General features: G+C 43.6%; 2 protein-coding genes across 2 annotated transcripts in view; one reads left to right on the top strand and one right to left on the bottom strand.

Annotated features, from left to right (window-relative positions):
* Positions 1-609: 609 nt before the first annotated feature.
* Positions 610-10,213, bottom strand: COA3 (cytochrome c oxidase assembly factor 3). The gene is made up of 2 exons (XM_073608384.1): positions 9,975-10,213; positions 610-938 (listed from the first exon to the last, which is right to left on the bottom strand). The coding sequence occupies exons 1-2, from the start codon at positions 10,162-10,164 to the stop codon at positions 835-837; spliced, it is 294 nt and encodes a 97-aa protein (XP_073464485.1). The 5' UTR covers positions 10,165-10,213; the 3' UTR covers positions 610-834.
* CNTD1 (cyclin N-terminal domain containing 1) overlaps positions 9,735-12,583 on the top strand; it is a 147,198-nt gene continuing 144,349 nt past the window's right edge. Inside the window, exon 1 of the mRNA XM_073608383.1 lies at positions 9,735-10,517. The gene's annotated coding sequence lies outside the window, so the exon portion shown is untranslated. The remainder of the gene's footprint in view (positions 10,518-12,583) is intronic.

Here is a 12,583-nt window from a genome sequence, read left to right as displayed (position 1 = left end):
ACACTGTTTGGAGTGGTAGTATATATACACTCCCTGCAACCTATTATGCGATCATTTATTTGCTTGATTTGCACATGTACCCAATATGTCTCGTTATGTGTGAAACCGGAGCTCATATTTTTAAATTCATGTATTCTCTAAATTATGTTCGGAGTATTTTGCTAATAAAAACATATCCTTTTACAAAAATCTCTCTTTTTTTTGACGATTGCTGCTTAAAAACCCCACTGGGACTTTCAAAAACTTTTCTGGTAATATTCAATTCGGGGTGTGCAGCCACACCAGCCCCTGTTGAAGTGTCAGGTGATGCTAGAGCCCCTTCGTATCCCTGCCCACTGACGTTACAGCTGACAAGGATGCGACTCTCGGATTCACTAGGAGCCCTGGAAACCATCAGAGTGGACGAGCCTCCACCAGCGCCCAAACCCGCCAGCTACCAGGAACAGGATAGTACAGAGAGACCAACCCATGTGACATGCCTTTACACATTTTACCTCTAGTGTATTTCAACTGTCTGGCCTCCAAAAAGAAAAGAAAAATGTGTGAAGAAGCAGGTATATGGTATTTAGTTTTCAATGCAATATGAAATATAGTCGTATACTGTAGAAGTATGACTTCTGTACATATTTTATTCATAAAAATTTAAGTACATATTATACAGACACAGCAAACATGGTCATTTAGAATATATTCCATATATCAAACAAAATTGTTTTAATCTTTGACGTGTGAGTTTTATAGGAAAAGATAGGCGAAATGCTTTGGCTCCATAGCCCCAGGATGAAAGGTGGTATCCATGCATAAGAATTCCAGAAAAATCTTCAATCGCCTTATTTAATTGGCAGATGTTTTTGGATATCTTGCTCGGGCCACTTTTGCTTCCTCTTCTAGTTCATCTAGAAACTTTTCTTGTGATACAGAGAAAAAGGTGTATCCATCTGTTAGGAAGTTAAGGTTTTTAAATCAAATGCATCTAAAAATATAAATTCTGAAGATGCTGCACAAATATCAAACACACACATCTGCTGGGGTAATCCGCAAATAGCTGGCTACACAGATGAAATACATATGACTGCTGGTTTATCTTACCTGTCAAATATTTGATATTTCTGTCTATTCAGATTTATACAGCTCTGCTACACAGCATAGTCCTGTCTGGCAGAGTAAGAAACAAATTTATTCTCTGCTGCAGTTCAGTAACAATTACAGGTTTTGTCCTTCACCCAGCCTGTGACTAGACAGGAAAAGCAGCAGAGTAATGAGCTCATTTGTCACTCTGCTCCCTCTTCCTATCAATATGTTCCTTGTACTGCAGCAGAATAACTGACTGGCCCCTTGTGCTGCTTCTCCCTCCCCCAATGTAAGCTTTGCTGTATGGTGACTGAAAGAGGCCAATATCAAGACAATTTTAGATGCTTACACACAGGGCAGCCATCAGAAATTTCTGGGCCCCTTACACAACTTTAGGCCCACCCCCCCCCCCCCCCTCTTCGAGCCTGACCACCACACAACGGACACCCCACCTGTACGCACTCAGCCCCCCTCAATCCTATATATGTGTTAGCTTTCCTCACACCTGTATATACAGTATGTCAGCACCCCCCCACACACCTGTATATATGTCAGCCCCCTCACACCTATATATTACCCCCCCCACACACACGCCTGTATATATGCCAGCCCACACACACACACACACACACACACACACACACACACACACACACACACACACGTGTACATACATTTTTATATATATCAGCCCCACTCATACACAAATCTGTAAACACACAAGGCTCTGGCCCCTACACAAACAGCCTCCCTCCCTTTCACAGCCCCTACTTTCTTCCTACCTGGTCCCAGCTCGTTTTCACAAAGCTGACATATTGCTGGCACACAGAAGCACAGTACACGAGGGGTGCACATGCACATAGTAGCCAGAGGTGGCAGTAAAGAGCTCGATGTCTGAGCTCAATGCCACAGAGAGCACACGCTGTGAGATCGTTTCTGTAACGCACAGCACGGCTCCCCTTCACCCGTCCTGCCTTCTTCTGGTCCGGATGGGCCCCTCAAAGTTGTAACGGCTGTACCCCCCTGATGGTGGCCCTGCTTACACAGCTTATACCTAAATAAATACATTTAAAGGATAAGTTACCTTTACAAAAAAAAATAATAAATGCACTTTTTTTGCATGTGAAAAAATACACACTTTTTTTGTAATGTACCTATAAAGCATTGCACCCACAATCAGCAGATCGTGGGTGTAATGCAACAGTCCTGCAGAATATCTGTGTATCTATCTGGCTGTACCTCCGATACGGCCAGGCAGTTACACTGTGACTGGAAGAATTCATAAACTACCACAGCGCTGTGGTAGTCTATTGCAAACTACAAGCCGACAATCACAAAAACTGTCGGACCTTGTCGTTTTGCCATGACGGGGCCTGGCGGACGATTGTGACATAGCTGTCAGATTGGGGGGGGAGCAGGGACCAGTGCAGCTGTAACATGTTTCAACCTGAATATAGGTGTAACATGTTACAAAACATGAACTTATCCTTTAATTATGTATTATTGATTACATCTTGCCATCCACCTCGTCCAATCAGCGAATGCTTTGCAAAGCTCTGAACAGTACCCGTGCAAAGCAGCAGACATCCTGTGCTCAGGATGTATCGGGCCGACAACTTAGCATGGAACCCTGAAGCCTGTGGAGATCATTGGAAAGGCATTGACTATTAGAGTGATTTCCAGCTTCCAGGGGCATAAGCCAGGTCACATGTATATGCATAGTTACACTAGTTCACGCTGAATCAGTGTCACTATGTATAAGATATCCATGCCTGGAATCTCGCTTTCAACTACAATGGTATAAATTGATGTTTTACAAGTAGACATATTAGGCTACAACAAAATGGCAGATGAGCTGCTTTCTTTGAAGAGAACTTAACTGATAATCTCTTTAGTTGTCTTCAAAGCAGGCTTGGTGGCCATTTTGTTGTAGCCCATGTGCAGCTGCCCACTCGCTTCCATGCACACAAACACCCCGCGCCCACATCAGCAGGTGCCACCAGGTGGAGGGGAGGGAGATCAGTGAATGTCTATTTGCTGATCATCCCTTCCTGCTAATGATCTGGAAAAAACATTTAAAATGTCACTTCTGGGTCCTGGTGTCAATTTCCCCAGTCATTATGGCCTGATCTGCGCTCCATTAGCTTCACTGGAGGGCAGGTGAGACATCGGGGTCATAAAATATTGGAACTACCAACATTTTATTCTCCAGGGTGTCTACTTTTAGAAATTAGGTTTAACGGTTTTAACTAATCTTCGGGCCTAAAATTATTTTTAAAAATATGCACAAAAACAGCTCTGGCTTTAAAAAGGTTAGTTCACCTTTTTGGGAAAAAAGAAAAAGGTACACCAACGGCAGACATCCTCCCCACCTCCTTGGTCCCACTGTACTTAACCTCGGTGGGTACTGAGCTGTCAGAGCCCACTAAGCGGCCCAGGGATTTTAACCACTTGCCGCCCGCCATATAGCAATATGACTGCGGTAAAATGGTATAGTTATCCTGATTGGACTTCATATGATGTAATCAGGATAACAAGCCGGCGGGGAGAGCCAATCGACGGCTCTCCATTTCAGAGGGGGAGTCTGCGCTGATAATCAGCACATTGATTATCAGTGCAGCCCCCATCAGATGCGCCCATCAGCTGCCAATCAGTGCTCATCAGTGCCATCAGTTTTTTTTTTTTTCAAAATTGTTGGTCTTTTTTTGTTTATAGCGCAAAAAATAAAAACCGCAGAGGTGACCCAATACCACCAAAATAAATCTCTATTTGTGGGAAGAAAATGATAAAAATTTAGTGTGAGTACAGTGTTGTCATTCAAAGTACGACAGCGCCGAAAGCTGAAAATTGTCCTGGGCAGGAAGGGGGGAAAGTGGCCAGTATCGAAGTGGTTAAATTGCTGCATATCACCCTCTTCTTTCTGCCGCACTTCTAGGACAGATCAGCGTTAGCTTAAAATACAACTAAAAAGGCAAAACTTTTTCCTGGTGCCTCCATGGCAGCATACCTGTGACAAGCTCCACCTTGGCTCCTCCCTCAGGCCAGTGAGTATTATAAAAGAAAAGGATTAGTGCAATCCCAGCATTCTCCTTTTTTCCCTCATGGTCAGTGAATAGTGGTCGAGCATCCCTTACCGCTGCAGTTGGCAGCTTCCAGCTGGATTCAAACCTCTCCCAGGTGCAGTCCCTATTCTTGGGCAGCTAAATGCACTGATAAGATAGGGAGTCCGTTCTGTGGGTCTTTTGGGATAGCAGTTATCTCTTAAATAGGAGCTCCTATATGCATTTATATACTGGCATTTGCTCAAGCTTGCAGCAGAGAAAGCAGCTATATCTATTTTTCCATTTCTCCCTCCTGTCATCCATTCTCTCTCCCTTTCCTTTCCTTGCATTACTCTCTCTTTTTCGGTTTCTTCCTCCCCCACCACCTTCCCCTCCTTGTGATATTGTACTTTCATTCCTGGTACCGGCTTTTCTGAGTCCCTCAGCGTCTTCCTGCCCGCTCTGCGCATGCGTGGACGTCAGGAGCCAGCTTTTGCCCTTGTTTGTCAAAATCATTTTTTAGAGGGTTGTATCATCCACAGATGTCCCTCTCCGCTCCATTGTTTATTGCTGGGGGCTTTCAGCATGGCAGCCTGTTGTCAGAGGAGGTTGCCTATGCGGGGAGCCCCTGGAGGGAACCCTGTTTTTTACCAACAGTAAATGTAATTTCTTTCTTTTTCTTTACTCAGGAATACCGTTTCCTTGCTCCAGCTGAAATACCAGTCGCTAACTCCTTTATCTTTCTCTAGCTGCTTTTTCTGTCTGTTGCCTAAAATAAGCAATACGTCACCCAAACAAGACCCTCTCCAACATTTAAGGTAGGGTAGGGACCATTGTCCAGGTGAGGAAAAAGCACTTATGCTGGTACGTTTATGTATTTCAGGCTTGTACGCCAAAAGAAGTCCAAAGCAGACATCAAGGCGACAAACAAACCTATGAAGGCCCCAACCAGATCAGGAAACCATGCAAGCGGCGAGGGTTCATCTGTGAAAAGACATAGTTCTTCACATTCACCAACTATCAAATCCCTAAATGCTGTGCAGCAAACAGAGAGTCAGAGGGTTAACAGGTAAGCTGTCCTACTCAAAAGATAGGCTGGGGATACATAGCGGAAAGAGCAACAGCAGTTCCATTGCAGCAATTAGCTCAATCTCCTCCAGAGAAGTTAACTCTTCCTGGCCCCTCCTCGAGAAAATCCTCTCACCATGCAGCAAGTATCCCTCCTAGACATCTGGATGATGGTGGGCCATCTGAGGATACCTCAGAAGAGCTCGGCCCTCAGACTTCAACTTTTTCCTAGTTCAGCCCTATGTCCAGGCTGTAAAGCCAGCTACTGGATGGGATAAAGCCAACACTACATCTGAGTAGTCAAAAGATGTACTTCCCATTTCTAAAGAAGCAGGTTTCCTTCTTTTGGCTCAGTTTCCACTAGTGTGACTTGTCATGCTCCTTGAGACTGCAAAATCGCATGACAAGTCATACTCCATGATTTCCAATGAGTACCGTTTATACCTGTGCGATTTCAAGTCGCAGCGACTTCAAAGTGGTCCCTGCACTACTTTGGTCCCACTTTGATGCGACTTGAGGTCCATAGACCTCAAGAATACACAGGCATTGTTTCAAGTCGCATCAAAATTGCGTGTCTTTTAGGTCGCAATAGTGGAGACATAGGCTTACTCAGATGGATGATATCAGAGATATTGTTGAAAAGGAAAAAAAAAAAAAAAAAAAAAAAAAAAAAAGAAAAATAATGTTTTTTCCTCTCAATCGCCTAGGAAAACTTTATCCACGGTCTGAACAAGATTCTGCAATGCCAGACGATCCGCCAGAGGTAGACGTGGCAGTGCTTCGTATAACAAAGAATTTCATCTCACCAATCAATAACTTAGCCTCAATTGAGGATCCTTTAGACAGATGAATATACCCCAACTTAAAGGAGCTTACCAAATGGCGGGTAAACACCTGGAAGTCAGCAATTGCCTTATCAGTATCCAAAGCCCTGTGGGCATGGACCAAAAATCTGGAAAGAGTTAATCATCAAAATGTTCCTAGGGAAAATATAGTCAAGGCTTTGGATGAATTATGGCTCTCAGCAGTCTTCACCGATGAGACAGCGATAGATACAATTCGTTACTTCGCGAAATCAATGTCACTACATGTGATAGCCATATGGGTATTGTGGTCAGAACTACAGGAAGCTGACACTGAGTCAAAACAAAATTAGTATAAATACCCTTTTTTTGATGGTAAATAACTCTTTGCAGAAAGGAAACAGAAAGCCAATTCCCGCGTCACAGAAGGAAATTCAGACTTGATTCCCCAAAACTGCAGAATTAGATGTACCCAGGGATTCAGGGATGCTTACTTGAACCCACCCATACTACAACTGTTAGAAGTATCTGAGATTTTCGGTCGACCAGGCCCATCTACGATTCCAGAGTCTCCCCTTCAGACCCTGCACTTCCCTCAGAGCCCTCACGAGGGCTTGGATCACTATCCAAGCTTCTTTATGAGAACTGGGTCTCAGTTCTTATCACTAACCAGACAATATCCTCCTTTTATTAAAAGATCTAGCCCAGTTAGTGGAACAAAGGGGATTGCTGCGGCCTATACTATTAACATACGGTTGGATGGTAAATCAAACGAGTCATCTTTTCTCCAGTTTAGGCACCCTATTCAATACCGTAAAAGGGACAGTGTCCCTGCCATTTCAGAAAGTGTGGGCCACCATTCAGAAAATAAGTTAAGTGAGGACATGGTCCTTCATAACAGCCTCGAACCAACTCAACTTAATAGGGATTTTTGTCTTTGTATCCAGATGGTCCCATGGACACCTCAGGTACCTTTTAGCTAGAATTCCTGAAGCAATGGAGCAAACCGTCTATCCCAGTGCATCTATCAAACAAATTTGATGCACAGGGGTCTGCACTAGTGGACAAAGAGGGAGATGCCTGTAAAGCCACATCCATTAAGGCATTTCTTCTTGACCACAGTTACCACAGACGCCAATGCAATAGGCTAGGAGGCACATTGCAACCAGATATTGGTTCAAGATAGATGGGTGTTCAATGAGGCAGACATCATCGCAAATTTCCTGGAAATTCAGGCGGCTCATCTCGCATCGACAGCATTTGCTCTCTCAGATCAAGGACACATCAGTTCTGATTCGGATAGACAATAGAGCTGCAATATCATACATACATCACCAAGGCAGAACCAACAACAGTTCCTTACTAAGGGAAGTGGAACCCATCTTCATTTGGGCAGAGGGGAATCTGAAGGACCTAAGAGTAGTCTATCTTCCAGCCCACTTTAACACAGATGGCGATCACCTATGCCAAGGATTCCTGGATCCCAACAAATGGTCCCTACAACCAAAGTTATTCAGTTGGATTGTGGGCCAGTGTACCTTTCCTGAACGGCATCTTTTTGCTACAGCAAGCAATACCAAGCTGCGGAGGTTTATTTCACATCTACCTCACCCTTGGGCAGAAGCAATAGATGCCCTGTCAAGTCCTTGAGCATGCAATCTAATTTAGGCCTCCTACCTCGAAAATGCTCTTGAGACTTGCCATATCAACAATAATCGGTGATAACAGTCCTGCCATATTTGCAGGGAGACCCATGATTCCCTAGGACAATATTTCTTAGTGTCCAGCCTCCAGTAAATATTCCTCTGATACCCTTTCTTCTGGCTCGAGGCATCACACCCATCAGAATCCTCACAGATTGAACCTTCACATTAGAATGGTAAAACAAGAGCCTTTAATCACTAGGCTGTTCATCCAGAGTTGTTTCAACTCTACTCAAAGCACAGGAGCCTTCAATGAACAATACCTGTGACAAGGTTTGGAATAAGTTTAGATCTTACGCGAACGGCAAAACCTCAATCCTGATGTACCCTCTTCCTCCCAACTTCTTGACTTCTTGCAAGCAGACATTGACTTAGGATTAAGATTAAGCAACTTAAAAAAGGTACAGCTGGTGGCAATCTCTGCTGTGACAACAAGAGATGGGCCGAAGATCCTTTAATAATCAAATCAAAGGTGAACACTTTAAAGCGGAGTTCTGCCTGAAAAAAAAAAAAATAAAGTCAACAGCTACAAATACTGTAGCTGCTGACTTAAAATAAGGACACTTACCTGTCCCTCGGCTCCGGGTGGAGGCGCTGGCATCTTGAGTAAGAGAATCAGGAAGTGAAGCTTTGAGGTGGTCCCTGCTGTCTTCTGGAACCTGTGTGTCTTCCAGAAGACAGCAGGGCCAGACATGGTATAGATTGCTGCAGATACTGCGGCAATCTTTTGCCAGAAGTGGGAGCAAATACCTGGATTATACAGGTATCTGCTCCCCCCCCCCGGAGGAATCCAGACAGCGGAAGTTCCATTTCTGGGTGAAACTCCGCTTTAAGAGTGTGTTAATTTAAAAAAAACAAAAAAAAAAACCACCCATGTAAAAAGCATTATTATACATCATATTAGTAGAGGAACTCGTTTTGTCACCAGTGGCTGTTATAGAGGATGTAAACCTCCCTGTGTAATTTGTACGTATAGGTAAGCCTTATTCTAATAAAAATTGGATATCAATAGATGCTAAATAAATAATGAATAATGCTGATATATAAATAAATATACTGTCACCTAAATGGAATATAAAATTTTAGGCTTTATAAGAACAAATCATGTGACTGAATCAACAAAAGCCCATGAGTGATGAAAGTGATCATACAAAATTGTGAATCATAACGTGCATTCAAACATAACAAAAGTCTATGCAAATGTGCAGGTGACTCTTCTGTAGAAGTACAACACTGGTGATCCCAGAAAAATAGCTGGTGAAAAGTGCCTCCACCACAGTAAATACTGCAGCTTACCAGAACACGGTGGTCCCTTATTATTTGCATAGACTTTTGTTATATGTTTGAATGCACGTTATGATTCACAATTTTGTATGATCACTTTCATCACTCATGGGCTTTTGTTGATTCAGTCACATAATTTGTTCTTATAAAGCCTAATATTTTATATTCCATTTAGGTGACAGTATTTATTTATATGTCAGCATTATTTATTTCACATTTATTTAGCATCTATTGATATCCAATTTTTATTGGCACTATACATAATTTATTCACTTTAATCAAATTTTCACACATTGTAGCATACACTTTGTGTACACTTATGAGGATATTGAATATTTACCTCATATTACTATATAGTTAGCGCAGCTCCTTTTTTTGTCATATCTTTGTTTGGTGCTGTATAACATTTTGAGCCGCTGCTTTAAGGTTTTAGCTAAATAGCACAGTTTTTGTTTTATCAAGCCTTATTCTAGGGATACCAACAGGTACTGTAAATATCTTCTAAACGTGCGCCTTTTAGGAGAGATCAACTGTATACTGCGCCGATGAGGTCACTGGCGAATGCGTTCTGCAGGAACAGCCGCCCGTGCCGTTTCTTCAGAAGTGTGTGCGGTCACCAGTGGCTCCCGCGTGAAGTCATGTGGCTCCGGCCAATCGCATCGCTGGAGTCCGCGGCCTCAGAAGGAAGACGGGTGAGGATAGATGCGGCCTCCAGCGGGTACAATGAGGGCTTCATTTGCAGGTAAGTGTCACATAATGTGCTAGTATGCAATGCATACTAGCACATTATGCCTTTACTGTACATTGGAGGAACAAAAAAAAGCCTACTTCTAAATGTCACTGTAAATACTACAGATATCTAGATCACATAGTCTGGCAATGATGACACCTGTATATAAGCCCTGACCCAGTAGCCAGGCAGAGGGATGTGTGTGGGGAATACAACTGGATCCGGTCATGTCTCTCCAGTATAATGAGTATAGAAGGTCACACTGGAAGGATACAGATCCCCAGCACGATGCCGCCTATGGCCAGGCCAGTGATAATATTTCTGCTTCTCAGCTTCCCCGATCTCTTTGCCCACTGAGCCATCTCCTTTCGTCTGATGTACTCCAGCTGCTCCGGGGTCAGCTTTTTCGGGTCAATCCTCTGTGCATATTTCGGCTCAGAGCCCTCTCCGCTCCCCGTCTCCATGTCTACAGCCTGGCGCGGACTGATGATGTCACCCTTCTAGGGTTCCGCACTAGCAAAAAAAAAAAAAAAAAAAGTTTCTCCGGCCTAATTTTAGATAAAACACACGTTAATATGCTTTATGGAACTGTACAGTTAATGCATATTCACCTATTTTTTTTAAATTCGTTTTGTTTTTTCTACCTGGTTTGGTCAGTCACTGCGTACTGGATGGCTGCTATGGGCGCCATTTTGTCGGAGACCGCTGTAAATTGCGGTCATCTGTGACCCTGAGGTGCAGACAGAAGAGAGAGAAGAGGTCAGGGAAGTCTGTGTTGGCTGCCGTGGAAGGTTAATGGTGCTGTGGTGGCAGAAACGTAATGTTCATCAAGTAGAAAGCCAAGTTATTCTGTTATTCTTATATTACCCCTAAATGGTTTAAGCTGAACTTTAGGCAAAACTTTTTTTGGATAGAAGAGGATATAACCATAGCTCCCAACTTCCTAGTTTCGAGGGACTGTCCCTGATTTGGAACAAAGTCCCTCTGTACCTCTTTCCTCTTCATTTGTCCCTCATGTTGGTCTAATCTATATAGTTATGTGTAAAAAGCACTTTTTGTCTTTCAAAAGTGTTTCCCGGTGCTAAACCTTTCATCCAATTTCTAAATTGCGGTATTTATACATTTCAAAAGCCAATATAAAGGAAGAGTAGTGGTTAAAAAAAATAACGAATTTTTATTTATTTTTTTGTATAATTCTCCTTTAGGCCTCATGTACACTGCTGCTGGTATACGGACGTTCAGAGGCAGTTGGATGCTTTTTCAGCTGCCCTTGAACTCATCCAATGTTATCCTATATGTACATGTACACCGGGTCGTTTATAGTAGTTTCTAAGGCAGTTGAGTTTGGAGTCCTTTTTTGGAAAGCAAAAAAATGAGTTCAGACGCTGAGTTTAGAGGCATTTCAAGCGCCAGACGCTTCTAAATGCGGCAACTCGCATTTAGCCACATTTCGTTTACAGGCGTTTTTCATTTTTGGCTATTTTGAAAAAAAAAATTTTCTTCAAGCGCTTCTAAACGCAAACGCGCCTAAACGCAGCATGTAAACGCGGTTTAAACTGACATTTTAAACGTGGGTTATTATCTGTCAAGTTAAATCAGGAGAGGTTGTAAAAACATCCTGTGTACATTAAGCCTAAAGGGGGTGTGGCAGGGGGTGTGTCCTATGCCTACATACTTTTGCTAATAGGTGTCCCTCGCTCCCATCTCAAAAAGATGGGAGGTATGCTATAACCCCTGTAAATTGTTTTTTTTTTTTTTTTTTTTTTTTTTGCCATCTGTGTCCCATTGGGAAATTTACCTTCACTTGCTGTCCCATAGCCAAAGCAGGAAGTGGGAAGAAATCCCTACAAATTAAGGGAATCCCTTACTTCACCAGAAGTAGTGTCTCCGTGAGAAGTTGTCCCTTCTATTTCTGTTCTGTTGACAACCCAAAATGTGGGATTTTCTTTTAGGTCCTTTTCACACTGGGGCGGTTTGCAGGCGCTATTTTGCTAAAAATAGCGCCTGCAAACCGACCTGAAAGTGCTTCTGCTTTGTTGCCAATGTGAAAGCCCTGAGGGCTTTCACATTGGAGCGGTGCGCTGGCAGGACGGTAAATCCTGTGGTTTTTAACCCTTTCTCGGCTGCTAGCGGGGGGGAAAACCACCCCACTAGCGGCCGAATACCGACGGTAAAGCAAAACAATAGCCCCGTTTTACTGCCAACGCCACCCCCGGCCCAGTGTGAAAGGGGCCTTACTTTCACATTCAGGATGATAGTAAACAGAAATAGAGGGTGAATCTCCTTAATGGGGGCACAGACAGCAATAAAAACTGACAGATGTTCTAATCCCTCTCCTATCCAATACAAAAAGAAAAAAGCTTTGCCTTTGGTTACACTTTAAAGTGTATGTTAGGCCCCTTTCACACTGGGGCGGTGGGGGCGTCGGCGGTACAACAGCACTATTTTTAGCGCTGCTGTACCGTCGTTCTTGCAGCTGTATTCGGCCGCTAGCGGTGCGGTTTTAACCCCCTCTGGCGGCCGAAAAAGGGTTAAAATCCCTCATACAGCGTGGCTATAGCCGCGGTATAGCCGCACTGTCCCATTGATTTCAATGGGCAGGAGCGGTGAAGGAGCGGTGAATACACCGCTCCTTCACCGCTCCAAAGAAGCGGTTTGCAGGACTTTTTTCACCGTCCTGCCAGCGCACCGCTTCAGTGTGAAAGCCCTCGGGCTTTCACACTGAACAAACAGCGGAGGCTGTTTAGGGGCGGTTTGCAGGCGGTATTTTTAGCGCAATACCGCCTGCAAACCGCCCCAGTGTGAAAGGGGCCTTATGGTTACATTGCACATAAACCCTAGCATAGTAGCTCACAAAAGTCTTCTGCATTAGGTTCATTTAAG

The sequence above is a fragment of the Aquarana catesbeiana genome, linkage group LG12, assembly GCF_042186555.1.
Source record: "Aquarana catesbeiana isolate 2022-GZ linkage group LG12, ASM4218655v1, whole genome shotgun sequence".
NCBI lineage: Eukaryota > Metazoa > Chordata > Amphibia > Anura > Ranidae > Aquarana > Aquarana catesbeiana.
This window is presented reverse-complemented; position numbering and strand designations above follow the sequence as displayed.